General features: G+C 42.1%; 1 protein-coding gene across 1 annotated transcript in view; it reads right to left on the reverse strand.

Annotated features, from left to right (window-relative positions):
* The window catches only part of camk1da (calcium/calmodulin-dependent protein kinase 1Da), a 75,070-nt gene extending 55,257 nt beyond the window's left edge, over nt 1-19,813 (reverse strand). Inside the window, exon 1 of the mRNA XM_039791833.1 lies at nt 19,441-19,813. Coding sequence (XP_039647767.1) covers nt 19,441-19,742 — 302 coding nt within the window. The 5' untranslated portion in view covers nt 19,743-19,813. The remainder of the gene's footprint in view (nt 1-19,440) is intronic.
* Between the last annotated feature and the right edge of the window lie 4,940 nt (nt 19,814-24,753).

Raw genomic sequence — 24,753 nt, forward strand, 5'->3', positions numbered from 1 at the left:
CCCGGCATGATAAAGGTACTTTATTGTCACATACACATAGCGAAATTCATTCTCTGCATTTAACCCATCCCTCAAGGGAGCAGTGGGCAGCCAATCACAGCGCCCGGGGACCAACTCCAGATCTGAGCCAGGGCCTTGATCAAAGGCACTGACTGGATACATGTTTTTGACCCACGCAAACATGGGGAGAACATGCTAACGTGCTAACCAGTGGGCCACCATGCTGCTCATGATGCAGAGTCCGTGAGTCAATCCGGAGCCAGTGACTCCAAATTGTTTAGTTTTGTGCAAAAAAGATTCAACGATGTTTCAAGAGAGTTTCATCAAATCTACCCAGTGGTGTCTGAGATATTTAGCTTACATATTTGTTTGAGAATAGGGCCGCAACTAACGATTATTTTCATTGTCGTTTAATCTGTCGATTATTTTCCCAGTAAATCGATCGGTTGTTTGGTCTATAAAATGTTGATCAGTGTTTCCCAAAGCCTCAAATGTCTCTAAAAAAGATATTGAGTTTACTGTCACAGAGGAGCGAAGAAACTCGAAAACATTCACATTTAAGAAGCTGGAATCAGAGATTTTTTTCATTATATAATAGTTGACAACTAATCGATTAATCTTTGCAGCCCTACTCAAGAAACCTGATTACTCTGAAGAATGACGTAACGATGTAATGGTTTGTGTGTTTGTGGTTTTACGGGGCAGTTATGTGGGCAGTCAACCAGCTGAGCTGTCATTTCTACACTTTGCTTTTTGTACAGATAACATGTTTATTAGTGAGTTACAGAGTTGTAGATGAGTGGTTTTTGTTAACTTTGGACAGAGCCAGGCTAGCTGTTAGACCTATCCCGTTTCCAGTCTTTGCGCTAAGCTAAGCTAACTGTTGTCTGACGGTGGCTTAATTTTTTGTGTACAGGCATGATAGTGGTGTCAATCTGAAAGCGGATTTCATGTCTGTGTGTCGTTCACAAAATCTGGTTACTGCAGAAATGCCAACAGTAACCCAGTTAAACCCAGTGAAATCTGCAAATTATTCCAGCGCTCCCCAATGGCCAATCAGTGTAGTTTTAATACCAGGAGGGAGAGCTGGTATGCATTCCCCAGACTTCTGCCAAAACCTAACCAGTGATGTCTGAGAAGCTGAGAATACAGATGTGAGCTCAACTATAAGCCCTGATCTGTATTTGCTCCCTACGGTTTCCCCACAACACACAAAAGGAGGATGATCAACTATTATGTTCCAAAGATGTCATCACACCAACATACAAATTAAAAAGGATGAAATAAATAAACACCTGCTAAGAAGCTTTGACTACATGTACTGTGCCTATGTGTGTGTGTGTGTGGAGTTCAAGACTGAAAGCTAGACCGTGCTTCTCTGACTAGACTGCTGATGTCATTGGGCTGCAGTCATAGAACATTTTCCTACACACACACCAACACACACAGCTGTGACCAAAGAGTAAAGTCTGACGCATTTTAAAACTTTGACACTTTAAGAACTGTGTTTATCTCAAGGACGACTTGAGTGGAACTGGGCCAAGCTGCGCCCCATAAACAGCCCCCCCCACACACACACACACACAAACACAGAAACAGAAAAAGCTGTCAAGGTGCAGATGTGTGTGTGTGTGTGTGTGTGTGTATATGTGTGTGTGTGTGTCAGTCACTCTTGTGAAGTGTAATGCCTACCAGAGCAAAAGATTTATGTGTGTCATTTTACAGTAATATTATGTATGTGTGTTAGTTTTGGTATGATTTGCACAAAATAAAGTACGCTGTGCTTCGGGGTGTGTGTGAGTGTGTGTGAGAGAGAGACAGAGAGTAAAATTCTAATTGGCTTTTTACCGAAATATCGTTTTTCGATGTAGTTTTATTAAAAACTACATCAAAATTTAAAATGGGAAAATATTTGCATGTTTTACAGACAGACAGAGAGACAGATGAACTAACGCTTTTGCGCCCACTTCAGGCGTATTTGTTTCGCAACGTGCGCGTAAAAACATGGCGAGGTATGTACAAACTGAGGTAAAAGCGCAGACTGCCTGTCGCAGGGGACTGAAAATGGCAAAATGCGTTTTTCCGTGTCATGCATATGCATTCATGGAAGGGTGAAGGGGAAAGTGGGAGTTTCCCCTAAAGAGATGGGAGGAGAAGCGTAAAGTGTCCCTAATTATGTATTCCGCGGTATGTACAAAAACCGCCCGTGAAAGCGTGCCTCTATTTTGCGGTGAAAATTCTCCGCCTCTTAAAAGCCGGTGTAAACCAGCCGCAAGCGGGTTTCCTCGCATATGCCTCCTGGTGAAATGGCAGCGGTAGTCCGAGCAAGACAAAGACATAGGCCAAGGAGAGGAGCTGAAAGGATTTTTGCCACAAGGATCAAACTTTCAGTTGAGTGAACATGAAATCATTCAGCGTTACAGATTAAGCAGCCATTACAGTTACTTGAAGAAATCAAAGATGACATAGAATCTCTGACTCAGCGTTCACATTCCATTCCAGCAGTTACAAATATTGGCATCGGGATAATTTCAAACAGTCATGGCATCAGCAGTGGACTCAGCTGTATCATAGCACCAGTACTTAACACTTTGCTACAGCGCACTAGTCAATACATACATTTCCCCACCACTAATGCCGAAATAACACGCATCGAGCTGTTACCTCATGAACAAGCAGATCAACTTCGTTATCGCTAAATCTTTGTTTTTGCTGCTTTGACTGACTTGGTGGCTGATCCATGATAGAAAGATGCGTGCAATTTACGGTATAGTGGGCGGAGAAAGGCGCTGATTACCCGATGAACTGCAGGTTTGGTAAATACGACGTGAGCTGAAGTATCGCAGCGTGCGCTTTCTGCAGGTTGGCCGTACATATGGCCCAGAGAGAGAGAGAGAGAGAGAGAGAGAGAGAGAGAGAGAGAGAGAGAGAGAGACTCTGGCATTTTCAGATACTGTGCGGTTATGTCTTTGTGACTTGGCTCATGTATGTGTGTTTATGTTTGCATGTCTGCCTATTTATGTATGTCTTTGAGTGTGTTTTCTCTGTGTGTGTGTGTGTGTGTGTGTGTGTGTGTATGCAGTGCCCTAAATTACCTGTCTAGAAGACAGAGTGTGTGCTGGCCTGCAGTGTAGCCGCTGCAGCCCTGCTTCCATTAACAGCAGCAATCATTCACAATCTGATGGGCTACAGCAAGTCCATTACCACGGCAACCTGCTGCACAATATTATGCCATATATTGTTTGGGTACACGTTGTTACACTTTAATTAATCTCAGCAATCCGATCGCTATAGGATAAAGTCCCAGAAAGGTTATTATGGTGAATCAAATGTTAAATGAAGAAGCAGGTGAGTTATTAGCTAATAAAAAAATAAAAAAAAGATTCAACATGATGAAAATGTATTTTCCATTGGTCACAGTTACCCACTAGATCACACCGATCCCACGTCAAGGCTGTATAGTCTAAAGTTGTATTTGAACTAAGGCGAGGGGTGGTGCTGGCTAAAGTGTGCAGAGCCGTTCGCATCTCAGAGCCCTTCGTAATGTCTTTTGTCATTGCAGACAGAGGTTCCCAAATCCCATCTCTCTACACGTAAACCGAACCGCATTGAGAACTTTGTAAGTGTACAGACAGTTTATTGCAAAGATAGATTATAAAGACAGTAGCGTTAATGTTTACATGCGGCCGCCATCTTGTGGTCATGACCAGTCAAATCACGAACACTGTGTTTGAGCTATGTTACTGGTTACTGGTTGCACGGCTTTCGTCGTTCGACTGTACATGTAGGGACCCTCATTATGCTACCGTTTAAGTGCGGTGCTATTTTGAGCCTTGTTAGTGGTGTAGAAATAGTGATTTACCCTCTGCCCCGAAAGCTAGCGTTAGCAGCTAACCTCCGGTTTGCGGTAGCTAGTTTCAGGCTACGGACACATTCGATTAGCATGAAAACAGATCCCAGAGAACGTTCGACACATATGTTAATAACCCCTAGGCTCATTTTGTGCCAGAATTGTCCTTTAATGTCTAAAATCAGGTTTGCAGTGCGTGTGTGAAAGGGGCTTTAGAGTCATTGCCACTGTAAATTTACTGTAAATGATTATATAATATATTGTTATATAAAGCTAGCTAAAGCCTAATTACACCACGCCCTTTCCTATCAGAGTCATCTTTCTTTTCTGTCATTTCTGTACACTTGCCTGACATTCAATTTTTTGTTGTTAAGAAGACATGCATTCCCTAAGGTGAATCTTATTTTTTCCGTATCATATTTTCTAAATGCCTTGACGGAAATGTTCCAGATCCTTGCAATAGCCATCTATGAATAGGCATGATTATAAACTTCAGCAAAAATGTCACGGTTTCACGGTATTGTAATGACAGCTATAAATTTATTATTTTTGAAATGCCTGCGTAAAAAAACTAACTAACTAACTTTTAAACACACTGCACACTGGCAGGGAGAGGGATTTCTAAACTGCACTTTCTGTCCTTGAAGAAGATAAAAAAAATTAAAAATAAAAGAGCTCATACCTTAGAAACGGTATGACAGAAAATGTTGGTTTTGAAACTGTGACTTTTTCAAACCTCTGTATACCTTGAAACCGGTAACCGGCCCATGCCTACTCTATGAACATGATGCAATGTATGAAGATCAGATTTCAGCTAATGCTGACACAACATATACAGTGTTAAGTGTTCTTTACTGATGCTAAGCTATATGTATAACCAGCTGAATGCAACGACTTCCACCATATTTGCACCACTTCTCTGGCTGCTTTTTGAACAGCATTTTGGGAAAGGTTTGTTATCACTTTAAACACAGACAAGAAAAACTGCTTTGGGTAATACGGTGGGAGGAACCTGGTCATTTTGTATTAGCTTCGGCACTGGTTTTTTTATTTGTTCTAGGACTGGTACATCAACATATTGTATTCATGTGTGGACACTAAATCTACACAGTGAGTACATTTGCCATGTGAGCCGACAGAACAGCCAGAGATGATGCACTTGTATCTCACAAGAAGACACCGTTACCCACATACAACCAAACATGTACACACATGCCCGTCCACTGATAGCAGTCTGAATCTCATCTACCAGGGAACCCTCACAAACGTCACGGCCAACTAAATCAAACGGATATAAGGTTCCTGGAAAGAGAAATGAGTTCTGTCAATAATGGAAATTTGAACATGGACAACTTCTCAGTCCCTCCAAAACGGTATCCTAAGCCACTCCCCCCCCCACAAGGGAGAATGAATGTGTGTGCATGAGCAGTGATTGACACGCAGTTAGGCCCTGATTGGTGCATCTGAACAGGGAGCGGTGTATTTTTGCAAATCGTACAACAGACTGAAGGGCGTGCCAGAGGAGCCAGATTTTGTTTTTTTAAACTGGAACATAGGGTCAGTTTCAGCAAATATGACAGAAAGTTAGTCAAAATCTGCTATCCACGCCGCGCACTCGTCTGAAGACATGTGGGGCTAGAGCCTTTGAGGCTATGGCACCCAGACTCTGGAATGCTCTACCAACCAGCATTAGGTTTGCTGAGAATGTGGACTGTTTTAAGGGACAAGTGAAGACTCACTTGTTCAGGCTAGCTTTTGGGTAGCCTATGTCTTTTATTTATTGATAATTGTATCCGTTGTATTTGTATTTTATTCTATTGACTATTTTTACCATGTTTTTATTGCCTATGCACATCGTGAAGCACTTTGTGAGCTTGTCTTTGAAAAGCGCTGTATAAATAAAATGTACTTACTTACTTACTTACTTACATTAAGTCAGACTCAGCAGTGAGTGAAACTGAAGCAGAAGGACAGACACAGAGCTGTAGGCGAGCCAAAGTAGAGCACTTTTGAATTCGTTAACTTTATCGGTTATCAGGCAAATAAAACGCAGATACAGATAATCTGCAAACTGCCAAAAAAAAGGGCCAATAATCGGCCTGGGCCGGTAATCGGTCTATCCCTAGTGTTTATATGGCTAAAACATTGCATTGCATTGCTGATCGCCATGAGGTGAGAAGTACCCCACATTTTTATTCACCACCACGTCTCTGGACTGGGCCGAATCTCTTCTCGCAAAGTTTTCTCGTCTTGCTCTGAAAAATTCAAATCGCAGCTGTGCGACGTGTTGTCTCGCTCGCTGCCGTCTCAACGGGGAGATGAGCAGAAAGAAAGGAAAGCTCAGATGTCCGTGTTCCTGCAGTAGGACAAAGCCTTACAGAGAGAGCGAGAGAGGGATAGAGAGAGTCTGGTTGATGATTCGTTCTGGATTCTGAACAGCGCCCCACATTCTCTCTCAACTGGGCAGTCGTTTCTCAGGTGAGCCAGACACCAATAATTCATTATTGCCATGATCTGAATCCTTATTGTGCAGATCGTAAGCATCTGCCAGCTCCTTCTTTCCATTTTACATGATGAGCCTCCAGGTTGTATTTGGAGGGAAATCACGGGGGGGGGGGGCAGGAAGAGAGTGCTGTTCTTTCAGAGCAAAAGCTTTCAGAGTTTGTGGTAACGACAGATGGTGGGAGGAAAGGAAGGCAAATTGGAAAATGACTTCAAACATATTTATCCTTTAGCGGTGGAACAGGACTCCCCTGAGGCCAGTCCCCTTAAGCTTATATGTGCTTCTATTCCCCACCCTCATTGCTTTTCATTACAATTCCTCATTTCCACTGTTATCTCTTCTTCTTCTTCTTCTTCTTCTTCCTCCCGTGCTTTGGTATTTTGTTATATTTTGCCCTGCCACAGTCAGAAGCAGCAGAGCCTCAAGGGAAAATATGCAAAGCTTCTTTCCGACATGCCTTTCTGTTTAGGTAGAGGCTGAAAATCTGTCAGCAGTATCACAGCCATTTTACTGGCTGGTTTACTGTTTTTTGTCCTTTAAAAAAAAAAAAAAAAAAAAGTAGTATTAAAAATAATGACCTTACATATTGTCATTTAAATAAACGTCTTCCCTTTCCCTCTGCGGATATAAAGTAAACAAAATCTTTTATATTTATTGCTTCGAACTGTGATGAAATGAAATCTGAGAATGAGTTAAGCATTGACCTGAAACCCAGGTGTGTTATATAGTGTGACACTTAAACTAATCACTGGTGTGGTTGGCTGACTGTGGGCGTTGGGCTGCTCAGCAGGAGTGCCGGTTATTTTTGAGTGATTCACGGGAAATTAGAGCTGGACGATTAATCGTAAATTTATCGGCACCGAAATTCTAAAGCTGTTATCAACGTATTTTTCCAATTTATTTCTGTTGATAAGCCTACTTTCTCCTTAAAAACATTCTACCGCGTGTGCAGGATCCGAAATTAACACGCGCCAGTCGCCAAATGCGGGGGCGGGCCGACGCGCGCACACGCACACACGCCACGCACGCACACACACACACACACACACACACACACACACTACCTTCTGTTTACTGATAGCTAGCGTTTAACTCAGGCTAATTATTAACTACTAAGTGGCAATTTTGGCAGCCAGCCTTCCAAAAGAAAGCACAATGAAATGAAATGTTAACCGATCATTAACCGTTGACCGAGTCTCAGTTCACCTGTCCAGGAGGCTCAGACACACTTTCCGTGTCCACGGACAGCTGTAGGTTTGTACCGGTGTTGATGTTTTGTGCATTGTCGGACACATGCAGCCACTTTCCTGAAACCGATTGCGGGACTGACACAAGTCCACAGCGTGTATGTCCGAGCCTGTCTCCAGCGCTTTCACCTGCAGGTTGTCAGCTGTGTGTCTGCCTGGTATACTCTCTGACAACCGATTTAACTCGCCGGTCCTCATCACTACAGTTTGATGTGTCACGTAGCTCTCCACAAGCAGAAGAAAAAAAAGGAGCTTAAAAACGCAACTTGCTGGTTCAAAGTTAGGACTAACAAGCCTATTTACATTTTGATCACCCAAAAGACCTTTTTTTAAAACTTTATAAAAAAATAAATAATAATAATTAAAAAAAACGCAGCATCCGTCGTCGAATCACAAAAAAAAATGAATGATGGAATGGAAGGTATGGAAGCTTGAAGTAGAACTACGGACAATGTAATTCCAAAACACAATGCAGTCCCCTGAGGGGAACCACAACACTTACTGACAGATATTTCATCTTGATTTATCCAGAAAGGCTCTGCTCTGTTTCAGCAACACTCACAGTCGTATATTTCAAATCCCCACAGGCAGAGCAGTCGCTGTCTCAATGCTCTGCTCAAAGGAGAGGAGCCTGTCTCTGTAACTTTCAGGTTTATCCGGCAGGTTTAACGTTCTTGTCTCTCGCTGCTTTATTTTGCCATAATACTGTACACAGTGGTGGTTTTCTAGCAAGCGCGGGTTAACAGGGCTGTAGCCAGGATTTCAAGGACCCATATTGTAAAAAGGGAGATTTCCATGTTTTTTATTTTTTATTATAGAGCAGGTGGAGGTGCTATATAAATACAGTGAAAGTATCAAAATGCTCAATCCACAGAGAAATGCACACAGCCTGTATTCAGAAACTGTGCCTTTAAACGAGCCCTCAAGACTTCTGTACAGTCTTGTTGCGATGTCACAACTATGGTTGGGTACCGAATTGGTACTTTTTTGGGTACCGACCGAATTACGTCCTACTACTACCGAGTACTAAGTACTACCGAGGACCGTTTCACTTTAAATCAAACGGTGCCAAGTTTCGCTACCTGAGAGCATGTAAGCGCTATTTTTTTTATTGAGGCAATGCCGGTAGAGCGGTTGCAAGTGTGGTTACAGTTCGTTGCAATATATTATAATGGCGAGCCCAAAGCGGTTACACTTCCTCTGAGACAGACAGGCACAACAGTGTTCTCAATGCCCTGGTGACTGTTCTAGTGTAAGAGTTTTATTTTTTTTAGATTTCTTTATTTAAATGTATGTCAATTCTATGACACATGACAGTCTAAATGCTGTTTCAAAGCCTTCTTCACACTGCCAGGATACACTCCGCAATACTCTCCCCAGTTCCAAGAAACAATACAGAAAATAGACCTCAGTGTGAATCCTCAGATTCCTTGGCAATTGTATTTCTCAAAGGCAACTAATAGGATACTAATCATGTTAAATTAACCACATTAAAATGTTTTTCATTAGGGCCTTGAAAATGCATTTTATCAGTTAGCTTCTTGATACAAGTAACTGGCTCCTACATGAACACACAATTGCCTCCCAAAGTCAAAACTGTTTTGGTTAATTACTCATTACAGCTGGGCGACATGGAGAAAATCAAGTATCACGATATTTTTGACCAAATACCTTGATATCTAGACTGGGTAAACTCACCCCGATTTGATTTCGCCCTGCAGCTTAGGCTGGAAACCTGTACGTTTATCTAGCCTGCTTCAATTACAATTTTGCGGGGACCAATCACAAACTGGCTTAGCCACCTGGCACGCTATTGGCGGGTTTAACACGATGACGATAGAGAAGCGACCACGCAGCTTCTTGTTTACATTCAACATGGCGGCCACCGAAGCGACAGCAACCCGTTGATGCCGCTGTCGCTGCTACGTCGCCCGGCTCGTTGCTCTGATTGGTTGAAGGACTATCCAATTGCGTACAGAGTCATTTGAACTATGCCCACTGATCACGCCTCTTGTGCAGTAGAAAGTACAGAGCAGACTCCCCAGACTAATGTTCAATATTAAAAGATTGAGCTTGGTCTGGTGAGAGCCAGATTAATTGATATCGATATTGCGGCGATATTTTAGGGTTGCCTATTGGTGCTTTCACAAAATATTTACACAATGACATTTTAGATAAATAATCCTCAGTAATGTGGCTATAATGACTCCGTAGGTAAATGCAAAAGACCAGCCTGGTAAGAAAATTACATCACTTTACTGTAATGTAGCCTTTAAAACCAGGAAAAGACAACACTGTGTTATATTACTAGTCTCACATATCGATATCGATATAATATCGATATATTGCCCAGCCCTAATTTTACATCAAGGATTTCTGTCTGTGTTGTTTTGTCTGTGCTCTTTTAACAGTTTCAAAGTAGGCTGGGCTCAGATGGAAAAAGGTGATTATGTCCATTTTATAGTGTTGTACCATGTGTGTCATTTCTAAAAGGACCGCAAATTAGCCTATGGCTAGAAGTCCCACATACATTGCATCGGTTGCACTTTAGATGTAACAATGCCTATATGTATTTTCCCTGACAAATAAACTGATCAAATAAAAATAAAATGTATTTCTTTGCACCAATTAGGATTTACCATCAACATTTGAAGCGGACACTTGTTACTCATGAGCGTTAAACTCTTAATAAATAATACCTGGTGGTGTTTCTCTCTGACCTTTCATTTAGCCATGAACATGTTATGCTAGAGTGAGAAACACATAAGTCTTGAAACTAAGTTTAATACGGATTTCGTTGATTTATTTGGCTTTTTTAGCTACAGTGCAACAAGCACTTATTCATACATGGTGTAGCTCCTCTCTGCAGAGAGCAGAGTAACAAATGTACCACGTGATATCTTCTGTTGACTTCTACTGACGCTTTGACAGCCCAACAGCCTGCAGGAAGACTGGAAGCAACACTGCTCACGGCCTGGCAATTCTGCTGCCCCCCCCCCCCAGCAGCACCCTGTCATCCTTGATCAACAAAATACGGTCACCCGACCAACTGCTAACTTCATCATAACAAATACAATTTGTCCCCCAGCAGGCTGTGGCCCTGATTCCCCTCTCGAACAACAGATGTTGTTGTCGGGACCCTTTAGGTTGCGAAAACAGGCCTGAAACCAAATCTGAAGCATTACCATCGGGTGTCCCGTTTCCTCAGCTGCCCAAAAGCACCTGCATTCATTTTTGTCTCCCTGCGTACTTCATGTACCTCTTCTGCGCTTGCGCATCGAATAAAGGAAAGAATGGGAAATATCTTCAGTGGGAGTAAGTGCACTCAGCAGGCATCTTCACCTGCGTTTCCTGAAAGAGTTGTCATTTAATAGGTCACAGGGAAACTGCATTTATGTCTTACAACCATAACTGACAAAAATGGAGTCCCAGTGGGATACCAGGACAACATGCCCCAGACAAAGAATTGTGAAGTGTTGTTGATGCGTAATGGCCATGGATTATCTTTTTATGTGCTCCCATGGTTCAATTTTTAAGTTGTTTTTTCTTTTCACTTGCCCAAAGTCAATTTTTACTGGCCCCTATACAAATAGTTTAGTAGTAGTAATAGTATTAGTTTTTTTCCCGCAGAAATGTTAACAAAAATGTTTGAAAAAACACGGCAAAAGCGAAAAAAATAAAAATAAAATGTGAGTAAAAAACGCGCAACCCTTGTTGTTGAACCCAGGCCACCAATGGTTCAGCAACAGGTAACATGTTAAAATGTGAACGTGAATTTGTTTTGTTTTTTTCTCAATTGTCTAAATTTTTTTGCAATGCATGCAATTACATGACCATTCTCCATACTTCTTCTTTGAAGATGGTCACTGTGGTTACATAAGTGAACAGCAACACACAGCTGTCGGACAGAGCAGACGGGGAGCCGGGGTGGGGAGGGGGTGTTGCCGAGAAGCTTAAAATGGAGCGCTGATCCGATAATGGACTAAAGTTTATGATCATTAATACTCAGAGGTCTGGATACACGTGTCAATCTGTGCAGAGAGATGCTCCACACACACGCACACACACACACACACACACTTTCACATTAAATGCATTTAGTGATGAGGAAAGTCCTGACAGCTGGCAAAGGCAAGTGTATTATTTGCAGCATGTACCAAAAGGAAAAACTGACTTCTTAACTCTGCTGCTTTTAAATGTGTGGGCGGGGTGTGTGACATGACCGTAGCTCAAATTTAGTAGCACTGAGTTAAGATCAGCATATTCAGTGTTAGTCTGTGTTGAAATCCTCCGCTCGTCTATAACCAGAAGACAGACTAAAGTTTCAACATCAAACATGATGGATAGCAGCAGCAACAGAGTCATCAACATAGCAACAAGTACAACAGTAAGCTTCACACAATTTGGTCTCATTTTTGTGGATTTAAATTTTTTTCATATTTGTAATATTAACATTTCAGTCGCCAGAGTTTGCTACAACAAGGTTTAACAAGGAAAGATTTTACTGTAGGTGTGTTCACTTTTAGTTCTAAATAAAGTGGTTTATATTAGGGATTGACCGATATGGATTTTTTTGTGCCGATGCCGATTTTTTTTTTCCATCAGCCTTAGCCAATGACCGATGACCGATGACGAGCTGCCGATTTTCTTGAGCCGATATTTGGAGCCGATGCTGCTTTTGCTCCCTCAATTTACGTCATACAAATGTAAACCCTGCCACACTGGATATAGTTTTCGGAATCTGCTCTGCTATTTCTTTAAAAAGAATAAACAAAAACACAGATCAGTGTCACTTCTGCAATCATCTTACATTCATATCATCACACATTATGTGTGCAATGTGCATCATATGGATGGGTGCACTGCATATGGTTAACTGTGCAAGGGTAAAAGGCTTTCATCAACATCTACAACACAGCCTTGATGATGCATTGCTTGCTGACATATTATAAGACAGTTTTAATCAGGTCATCACAAAATGTCCTTTATCAACATTCACATTTAAATAATTTAAGAAAACAATAAACCTGAAAAGTAGCCATTGAAATAAAGAGCTTGATTTGTAATTTAAGACTGCCATGGTGCTAGTGGTGGAGGGGCAGTGCATGGTCTGCAGGTGAACTGCAGCGTCTCCAGCAACACAGAGCTGCCTGTGGACGCCTGTCTGTAAATAATGCCGGGAAAACACTATCGGCAAACGCAGCAGCCGCGTAAAAATGCAAATATCGGCCCGATATATCGGCCGGCCGATAAAATCGGTCTATCACTAGTTTATATAGATAGATAATCTTGCTAAAATGTTGCTGATCTTCTGACTGCTCACTTTTCTCTCCGCATCAGACTTTGCTGTAACCACGTCGCAGTGTTCGTCATGTTATCGCAATGAATAGAAATGGTCGCCAAAACTATGAAAGTGATAAAACTTAGGCCCAAATTTTCATTGGGTCCGTCATGGGTGTGTGTTTTCCCCGCACCCATGAAAGTCCCATTGTAATAAACCACAATTCTCCCTTAATATCAGCATCACAAACAGCATCAACAACATCAGTAACATAAACATTAACATAACATGTTTATTAAAACTTATTAGCATTAATAGCATTGTCAATATATTCATCGACAGTGACCATAACAAAGTCAACACCAACATCCAAACACAGAACAGCAACAGAAGTATCAAAAATAGGGATGCACCGATCCACATTTTTTAACATCCCGATACCAGATTTTTGGATATCGGCCGATACCGATACTATTCCGATACCAGAGCTGTGTTTGCTTTAATATTATTATTATCATTATTGTTGATTTTATATGATGCTGAAATAAACTCCTCTCAACAGGCAAGTATGATATGTATGTATGTATGTAAGTCTGCATGTATGTCCCAAAAGGCAACTTGAGGTAAGTATAAGGTCAGAAAAGGAAGTCAGAAAAACAGGAAATCCTATTAACACGAAAAATCCCATTCTTAATAACACATATGCAACTGTAAGGGTTTCATAATGATTGTCATGTCAATATTTATGAAATTCCCAAAATGTCAAATACTTGAGTCTTGAAATATAAGAAAAGTGCAATAAGTGTAAACATCTTACACACACACTATCAATAAAACAGCGTGCATCTGAACAGCACAAATCACGTACACTGGCTCTTGTAGCATCAACAAATCAAGGTTTTAAAATGTCAAATATCTGAAATATAAGAAAAAGAAAAGAAAGAGACTGTTTCCAGTGTAAAGTATTTCCACACAGCGGACATGTTGGCTGGCCACAATGCTGCTCAATGCTATCCTGCTAGCTGGCTGCAAACTGTGGAATGGATTTCCTGAACGGAGGCGCGGCTCAATGAGACACAGAGTTATGAGACACGCGCCCGCTCAGGAACTCCATTCCACAGTTTGGAGCCAGCTAGCAGACTAGCCGGCAGGAATCATTTCAGCAGACAACGTTAAAGCGCAGACATGGCTCATGGATATCGGATATCTCCGCAGGTTGGATCGGGAAAATCTGATACGTGAATTACGCTGGTATCGGTCCCGATACCGATACTGGATCGGAACGGCCCCATCCGTAGTCTCAAGCATCTGTCCCCTATTTCAAATAAACATGAAAAAAAACATCCTCTTTTTAGATTTTCTGGTTGATTTTGCACCACCCGTTGGTTACTGGCGGTAACACTGAGAAGGTCTTCAAGCGCGTTCCTTTTGAAATGACGCATTTGTCGATCACGGTGGGCAGGAAATGTGCTTTCAGTACTCGGTCAGAAATACGTCAGGGGGGGGGGACAGACGAGCAACCTGTGGTCTCTGTAGCTTGCGCCGAAGCAAATATGTTTCAAAGGAAAGCAGAGTGGGAATGGCGGACCCTGCCACTGACGATGCAACAAAAACTACTATATAAGGAGGGAAGTAATGAGCAGACCCAAATGGAATCTGCAGATTTGTTTACATTTTTTTGATTTTCTTGTCCGTTTAAATCTGCAGAATTTAGCGGACTGTTTTTCTGCTTAGGATGGAAATGTGCTAACATTTAGAGTTGTAATCTTTTTTTTTTCTCTTTCTTTTTTAATTGTTAAAATCTGCAGAAAATCCTGCAGAATTCAGCATCCGCAGATTCTGAGTGGGCACTGGTAATGAGGCTAAATAAATACCAGCCATAAAAAAAATGATCAAAATAAAAAATACATTGTGGTTATGGTTAATAAACAGGTGTACGTTATTTGAAGTGAACTCCAGCCCCCTGTCTGAAAGTCTTGGTACAGCCCAGCCTGATGAGAGGCAAAAGGTCAACGCCAAAACATTAATAGCACCGGAAAAACAACACAATTCACCCATCATCTAAACCACTAACCAGTGCTGTAGGCAAGACCACCTTCGTTGAGTCCAAGAAAAGTCAAAGACCCAGACTAGTCGAGGCCATGTCAAGACTAAGTCCAAATGAGAGACAGTTAAGACCGAGACAGACAATAAATCCTCTTCAAGACCACTTACTTATTGTGTACGTCCTGAAGAATCCAGTGTTCGTCGACAAAATGCGTCCAAAATGAAAATGACTGATGGTGTGTGCGTGCGCGGTGCGGAGACATACGGCGCAGCCTGGCCCAGGCGTATACCATGGGGCCGATGTCAATACTCGTTCGAGATGGATTTTGAATCAAACCAATACCTGTTTTCTGAACAAGCGCGCTTTATCAATGGTTTTGTTTTTGAAGGAGGAAGTCACTTTACAAAAAAAAAAGCATATATTGCTGGACTCGGACAAGACCAACTGAAATATTTGGCGAGACCAATGGCCAAGTCTGAGACAAGTCCGAGAACAAATACCAACGAGTCCAAGACGTCTGGAGTCTGGAGTCCGGACTACAGTACTACAGTACTACGGCACTGCCACCAACCATGTCACCATCAACACCTTGTTGGCATGCTGTTACTGTCAGCAACGGACCATAAACAACAACAACAACAACGTGACTGTTGACGTACGTCGGCAGCATCAACAATGCCAACAACATCATCATCATCATCATCAGTGAATCACCACGGCAACAAACAACACAGGCGATTTCAGTCACATCGGCAATCCCCGCCAACATAATGACTCATGACATTACCAGTGCCATCAAGCAACAACTGCTTCATTACACCAACAAAATCAGCAGCAGACAACAAGGCACAACAACAACAACCAATCACAGCCTGAGAGAGGGACTCCAGGGATGGAAAACTGGCAGAAGAAGAGAAGAGCATAGAACAGATGGATAGACGAACAGAGGACAAGCCTGCCGACATACTGCGAGTATTCAAATTCCACACACACACGCACACACACACACACACACACACACACACACACACACACACACACCTAACAGTACACATCTAGGCACACACACTCGCACCCACGCTGTTAAAACGTGGGCTCGCAGGCCACTGATGAAGTTGGTTTTGTCACATAGCAAACAATCATCTTTTGTTCTATTAATAAGACATTATTTATAACAGGGACAAAAGAATAAAAACTTTCAAATCTGCACCATGTCATCACTAGAGAAAAAAAGCTTGTTGGAGTTTAACACAGGGACACACAGGGAGGTGTATGGCACAGCTTCAGACATACAGAGGGAGATATAGAGAGACATAATGACAGAGGAGGAGGAGGGAGGGGAGGGGGGACTGCAGTCCCAGAAACAGTGGAGAGAACAGTGCCAGCAGCAGGGAAATAGAGCATCAATTAAGGGCAGCGTGCCCTAGATGGCACAGTGATGTTCCCACCACGCACACTCACACACACTTTGTCTTTCTGTTGAACTACTTGGAAAGACCTTTCGCTGTGTCCACTAAGTCCCTGACCCCTCGTCCCTTTTTTTTTTTTTTTTTTATGAAAAAGTCAAAAGTAAAAATTCTCTGATTCATGCATCTTAAATGTGAATGTTTTCTGGCTTTCTTCACTCCTCCGTAGACAGTAAAAGGAATATCTTTGAGTTGTGGACAAAACGAGACGTTTGATGACGACTTCTTGGGCTTGGGAAAAAAACGCCGATCGACAGTTTTTCACCATGTTCTGACATTTTATAGACCAAACAACTAATCGATTAATTGAGAAAATAATCGACAATGGAAAAAAAAAAACGCGTGTTGATGATTGATAGCACGCTGAAAGTTCTCTCGCTCCTCTCTCTTCTTCTTTTTCTTTGTCTTACTTTTGCACTTGTTCTTACTGTGATCCTTCCTGCTGAGAGCTGTGGCCTACCTGAGACTCACACGCACGCACACAAAGAACACACACTGTGTTGGCGTTGAATTATTGAATAGTGAGCGACAGGGACACACGCAGAGCACACACACCGGGGGACGGTACTAGGACACCGAGGAGAGCCTTTTGTACATGCCTGCAACCTGGCAAGATTAATCCAGTATATTAGGTGGAGGAGAAAATGCTATGTGACAAACTGAGGAGGTGTTCAAGTGCACACACAAACGCACATACTAGCTACTAGTGTGTGCAAGGGTGATTCAGTGTGAGCGGACAAAATGCGATGGGTCAGTGTCAGATCTGTGACATCACATCCTGTCAGTACAGATGCAGCTCAGAAAACGCTGACGGATAAAATATCCATCGCGGCATTAAACGCTCGGACTTGCGATAACAACGAAGTCTATTCTATTCTGTTGAGATTCGGTTTTCACCTAAACACAACGCTGCTGCTAGTAAATGCAACCATTCACATCTGTATTTCTGTTCATTTCGCTGCCATTGCTGACAATCTCTCTATGGCTGGTCATCCAATCACATGGCACATTTCGGACAACAACTCATTTTTGATTGGTTTCCAAGCTGATGCTTTCATCCCTGTTCGCTGATTAAAAAAAAAAAAAAACTCATCTGTTTCCGACTGAGTCATACCTACCAACTCTCCCCCCATCTCACACACAAACACACACACCCTTACTCTTTTTTGCTGATGCATCAGGTTCAAAGAGACGTCAGCAGCTCCGGTTAATGTTTGGCTAACAACATCTTGGATCATCGAGTCCTGTACTAGTCTGCATCCATAAGTGTGTGTGTGTGTGTGTGTGTGTGTGTGTGTGTGTGTGTGTGTGTGTGTGTGTGTGTGTGTGTGTGTGTGTGTGTGTGTGTGTGTGTGTGTGTGTGTGTGTGTGTGTGTGTGTGATTTTCACATCCGGTCCAAATTTCAGGTGATTTGGAGTAACAAACTCCAGCCAGCTAGCCCGTCCATCCTCATTCAGTCATTACACAACATGATTGAACTTCCTTCTATTCAGGACAGGTTTTCCTAATCCCTGTGCAGTTAATCTCCCCTCCCACACCTCCCCCTCCGTGTGTGTGTGTGTGTGTGTGTGTGTGTCCCCTCCCCAGGCTGCAGTCAAAACAGACGCAGCTCATTCCTCACAGCAGGAAAAACAGAGCGGGCAGACCGACGCTGACAGGGACTAGCTGTCAGAGATTTCAGGGAGCGGCAAACCTGTATTCTGTTCCTGTTTGAACGTGAGGGAGAGGTAAGAGGACCACGGAAGAGAAAAGATGGAACAAGGAAGGAGAAGACGAAGAGAGGAAATGTCCTAACATGGAGCAAAATCTCCTTCATGACCCGGGTGAAAGAGAAATAAAAAAAGTGAGAGTAATGGTGAGACTGTTACTGCTCGTGAGAGACTACGGGTCGATTAAAGCCTTTACTTGCTGTCATCGACAAGAAAATCCCCTCCAGGAATATTACAGAACGTGCCAAAAAGATAAACCACTGGTATCACTACCAGCTCACTTTTAAGCACCTTGGCCATCCTAAGTCATTGTACAAGTCTCTATATAAACACCACATACAGTAGAACAGGCTACAATAAGATGTCAGATATTAGTCATGGCCTAAGAGATCAAAGGAAATGCTATGAGGGTGTCTGTGAACCTGCCATGAAGTTACTTTGGGATACTGAACATATACAGCACCCAGCATGAATAATGGAGTTTGTAAGCAAACTGAAGTCACTTTATATAAATATGACAGGAATTTGGGGGGTTTTAGGAAATGACCATTTCATTAGAAAATATATTACTCACATAAGCTACTGAGTCAGTGAGAGTCTCTGAATATTAGTTAGGATAAAGGGTTGACATGTTAGCAAAAACAAAATGAATATACCGCTCCAACAGTTAGCTAGAAGTTGGTATTATCATATGTACACATGTTGCAGCAGTATGGGCAAGTAGGTGACATATATGGGATTAATATATCTTTTTTTTGTCTTTCTAATACAAACGGTTGCTGAGAAACTGAAGGAAATGTAAAAAGTGTTGCAACTGCCCCCACTCTCCCCTAATGGTTATAGATGGCTGACGGTTAGCTTTTGGATAAACTGTAGAAATGCATGGCTACAAGTGATAAATGGTGAAATAACGTTAGCTAAAAATAATGCCTAGGTAAAATGGTTTACGTAGTTGACATGTTAGCTAAGGCATAACGTGTTAAAATAGGTTAATGCAATGGTCTGGATACATAGATGAAATAGCTCAAAGTTGGATAATTGGTTGAAATTGGTAACAGTAACGTTGGTATGAAGTATTACAGGAACATTATGCATGACACTAGACACAAATATAGCCTATTATTACAGTGACGCCAGTCCAAAATGTGTACCGTTAAGGTCAGTAACGTTACTGGCACATTGTGAGGTGATAGCATTGGAAAACTGTAACATTGCTTAACGTTAAGGTCACTGTCAACTCACTACGGAGCCCCCCACATGTAGCCTACACTGAATACCAGCGTGAATATTACTGGAACAGCATAGAGATATCTGAGGTGGAAGTTAGTCAACTCACGTGCCGAGGACTTCTTTAAAATCAAAAAATTTCTTGATGTCGTCGACTTGTTTTTTCCACGTCTCCCCTCTGCCGGTGTCTCCGTTCTCCCGAGCCATGGCGCTGCTTTTACCGGCCCAAGTCCGACCGACACTGGGCTGCGGGAGGAGGGATGCGAGAAGCAAATGGAATAAAAACGGAGGAGTAACGTTCACGTTATCTGGAAAAAAGAAAAGAAAAGAAAGTAGACTAAGCCGAACTGAATGTGACGTTAAGAGGTTTGGAGTGTCCCGGTGGTCTGTGCTCCTCTGCTGCAGGACCATGTGAGTCCTCCTGCAGGTTCCCGTGTCCCTGCTGCCTCAGTGGCTCCCTCCTCCTTCTCTCTCTCTCTCTCTCTCTCTCTCTCTCTCTCTCTCTCTCTCTCTCTCTCCTCCCTCCTCCTCCTCCTCCTCCTCCTCTCCGGCCGTCTGGACCGCGGCTGTCAAGTCACGAGGAGATAACTACACTTCTCGTCGGCGCTTTCATAATAAAAGCCTGTGTATTTAACGTAGGCGCATGAAGCTATGAATTGGTTGCTATGGTGTTCCATTAATAACAATGAAGCGTATATACTACAACAACTATTACTACCATTACTAGGACTAATAATATCAAATCAATATCATCATCATCGTGATCATCCTCATCATGATACACAGTTCTACGAGCTTTATATAGGCTATTTAGGCTTGATAAAAACATGACATAGCCTAGCAGCAGAAACAGTAAACAAGGAACCTGAAAGTATACGATCTAGTGCAGAGATATTCAACAGGGGGTCCTCATAGTAAGTTATATATAATTATGTAAACACAATAGCAAAGTTTAATTGGCCTATTTGTAAAAAACAAACACAAAAAAACACATTTTATTTAGGCATTGAAGATAAGCTTACTAAGCCACTATAGTAGCCATTCAGTTTTAAGCTTAGGGATTCACTGTGCCTTCCACTGTAGGCCTATGTTTAACGTGAAAACATTATGTATAAATAATATAATATCCATTCATTTTTATCCATCCAGCCCAGTTTAATATGCAACTCAATTGTATAAAAAGTACTCAATTTCACTAAGGGCCACACTGGAAATGATCTTCACAATAAGGGCCGGACATGTTGAGTTTATTGACATGCTTTTATTTAACAAAAAAGTCTATTAACTTTGTATCATTGCATGTCTCATATAGCTTTCTCCCATACAGTTTGGTCGACATAAAACCCTAAAAAAGCCAGCAAAAAAGTTTCTTAGCCATCGTAGTATTTAGCAAGTCATGAAAAACAAACATTACATTTTTAAAAGCAGCTGCCACCCAGCCGACTCACAACAACCTGTTTCACAGCCTGAGTATCGCATAACTACAGTATGAAAAACAATATCCTGATTTTTTTTGGCATGGTGCACAACTATTTTTTTTTTTTTTTTTTTTTTTTTTTTTTTTTTTTTTTTTTTTTTTTTTTTTTTTTTTTTTTTTTTTTTTTTTTTTTTTTTTTTTTTTTTCCTTTAAAATAATTGAATTGAATTGGTCAGGCCAGAATTTGCTGTAAACCTATATTGAAATGAAGGGCTGGATCAAAATTTGCAAGGGACCGGATTTGGCCCCCGGGCATTGAGTTTGACACATGTGTAGTAGAGGGTCCCTACTCGGTCTCTCTTTCAGCTTAGGGGTCCTTGGCCTAAAAATCGTTGAAGACCCCTGCTCCAGTGAATTAATGGTGAAGTGGTTTAATTGCTTTCGAAGGATATTTCGCTTACGATAACAGTCAAATCACACTCAAATTGCAAAGGGATAACCTCCAAAGTGAACAATTTCTCCTCTCCAAACCCATTACTTTTTATTATTTGATCAAACGTTTTTACAGTTAGGGTATCATCAATTTCCCCAGTTTCTTAAAAACTGTTGTGCTTTTAATTTGAAGGCAATATCTCCCAATTTCCTGTATTACGGCGGTTACGCATGTCTAGCTTGACCGCTGAGCTGTTGCCACCTGCACTTGTCTAAATGTCGTTAATTGCTGCGCTGTCGGCACTTTTTCGGGGTTTCCACTCCTCCACTAACAATAGCGTCGTTGTTTGCGTCGTTTTCGATTGTTAACTCCCTTACTGTATAATTATATACTGTATAAATACACTAAAATCGAGCCGTATTGTGGCAATGCAGGTTATGGCAATGAAGAGAGCTGCATCCTGTCCGACAGAGGGGGAGAGGTGTGTGTGTGTGTGTGTGTGTGTGTGTGTGTGTGTGTGTGTGTGTGTGTGTGTGTGTGTGTGTGTGTGTGTGTGTGTGTGTGTGTGTGTGTGTCTGTCCAGGACCTGGCTGCAGTAAATTCGCAATGCACCAACAACAGACATCATGCACCCATCACCGTTTAGGGACAACCAAAAGGCGTCGGATTTCTCAACACAGCCGCATGGTGAGATCAGCAGTGACCCCGGCTGCAGCTGCACGTTCACCTGGGTTTAACCGACCCGCATAGCACCTGGATTACAAAGTTTCAGTTTGCAGAGGAGCACTGATCCCCGGGACTCTCTTCTGACAGCTGCTGGGGCTGGGGTCAGCTCAGGCCGGGTTACTGCTCTCTCTCTCTCACACACGCACACACACACACACACAGGGAGGGAGGGAGGTAGGGAGAGGACAATGTGTTGCAGCCTCAGCTGCTCATGAGTATTCCGGCTGCAAACTACTGCAGCTCTTCCTCAGCTGCAACCAAGGAAAACCCCTCTCCCTCCCCCCCTCATCCTTTACTCCAAGTCAGCAAACCTGACCTCCCTTCCCCTGATGAAAGATGATTACCCAGCTGCAAAGGGAGGAGGAGGAGGAGGAGGAGAGGCAAGGAGGGCATCAGAGAGATGGTTGAAAAGAGGATGAAGGTCGAGGAAAATAAAGGCACATCCAGCTTAAACATTGCCATACATTTTAGTCGTGCACACGTACACAAACAATCATCTCATTGGCTGGGCCGTAATGAAGCATTGCATTATAAACCCATATCATCAAATGACTCAGTTATCCTTTTAAATACATGGGATATTGTCAATTGTGACAGATCATATAGGCATGCACACTGAGAGCTAATTTTATCACATTAGCTCATCTAGATGCCGCTCAGGTCACAGCCACGAACCATAGATCTTTTTATTCATTTACAGAAGACATTTTGACATGTCACAGTAAGAAAAGCACAGGTGTTAATAATAAAACAGACGATGGCTCAATTTGTGGTATTATACATGCTGGCTCAGTATCACGCTGTCACAGCTTACTGGGATATTTTAATAGAACAGAGACATCGTTAATGTTATTAGTAACACCTGTGCTTTTCCTACTGCGACACGTCCAAATGTCTGCTGGGGAAATGGGCGTTTCCCAGAGGAATACATTATCTAACTGGTTGAATTAAACCTCAGTCTTAGTGGGAGGTACAGAAGAAGCTATTTTCTACACTTACTTTAGCTAACGGAAAAGCTTGTTTGGCAAAAAAAAAGGCCTTTTGCCTTGTGGTATCTTTTTTTCTGAGCTTAAGGCTAACATCTTTAAAGGGGCACTATGAGTTCAGCGCAATTTTATTTTTGTCTCAAATCGTATAGGCATCTCTCCTTGATCTGCTAGCTGCCCGCCCCCCTGAGTACACTGTGAAAAAGCCCGGTTTCGGGAGACAACACAGGGGTCATAAACGTCAAACTAACACTAGGGGCACAGGCTGTGCACCAAAATACAACAAACCACTCCAGCCAATCACCGACAAGATGGTTGGGGGAGGGGGTGGGGGTTAGTGACAGTTAGTCAGTTAGTCATGACAGTTACGGAAACATGGGGGGGAGGGGCGAGCTTGCTCTGTTTTGTTTGGTATTTACTTGGAACGTCAACAGAAGTGACGTCACGCAGGAACTCAATGCAGCTTTAAGCTACAGATTATTTAGTATTGGCTCCGCCTACAGATTTTACTCAACCTATGGGATCATTTCTACTTCAGAAATGTTTTTATTTTCTTCGGTATTTTGATCTACACTTTACGGAAGCGTAGTGCTACCACGGCAGAAAAAAAGTAAAAACGTTATTACGTGAAAAGCTTATTGTAATAAGATATTTTCACGTTTTAACATTTTTCATTTAACGAAATAACGTGATACTAATACATTTTTTTTTTTCTGCCATGGCAGCATTACGCTTCCATAATACTTCAGGTATGTAAGCAAGTTCTCATTTTAAACCGGCATTAACTGATTTTTGGGGGATTTGATTGGCTACTTGGGGGCAGCACAACACGCTGTAAACCGTTTGCAAGCAGTTGCATATCCTCATAGCAACAATAGCATTCATTTGTGTCCTCCAGACCACTCCATCTCCTGTTGGCCGTGTCCTGGTCTCCATCAACTCCTGAGGGAAATATCTGGCTCTGTAGCAGCTAAATGGTCCACTACGTTCACCAGCTGGTCGCCTACTTTGTCTGTTGTTTGGTGCTGGGTATGTGGCGTACAGTCGCTTAAACATATAGTAACTGATGTTAATCAAATACACAGGCGTAGATTTTCCCCAATATTTAGAAGAGGTATATTTGTCAAATATGAAAGACAACCCACTCCCCAAAAGAGGTCAAAAAATAACCGTTCAGGGGGCTCCAAACATATATGGGAAACAAGAATTTTGTCTACTTGTGCTACATTGGGGGGGGTTAAAGAACACAACAGGGCTGTGAAAAATAAATTTGTGGTTTCATGTCTTTTATGTAGATTTAAACTTTAGAGCTCATGGTTTTAACAAGCTTTCATTCTCTAACAGAGTTGGTGTTAAGATGTACATGAACAAAACCTACGCCCTTAGCTGACAATATTCCTACAATCAGTCCTTCCAGAAAACGTTTTTTCTGTGATTGTTATGGGCAAAAATCCTTGATTATGCGGCACGTTTTCTTAAAAAATGCAATGGAATATGCGGGATATTTATGCAATTTTATGCGATGAAATTGCGGGAACTTGCAAAAATTTTGGGAACTTGCAAAAACTGCGGGAACTTGCAAAAATTGCGGGAACTTGCAAAAATTACATCACTTCGTAACATTCCCATGGCAACAGGGGGAAATGGCTGCTCTTGTGTGAAGTAAACACAACATTTTTCAACTTTCTGCTAAGATATATGTGACTTTTTTGCAACGAAAATGCGGGGATTATGAAATCATGCAAGCCCCGCATATTTTGCGCAGAAATCGACAATTTATGCGGCGAAAGTGCGGCGTATTTGAAAAAAATGCGGCCCCCGCATCAATATGCGGACTTTGGCTGATTATGCATTGAATTA

This window comes from Perca fluviatilis, chromosome 23 (assembly GCF_010015445.1).
Source record: "Perca fluviatilis chromosome 23, GENO_Pfluv_1.0, whole genome shotgun sequence".
Lineage (NCBI taxonomy): Eukaryota > Metazoa > Chordata > Actinopteri > Perciformes > Percidae > Perca > Perca fluviatilis.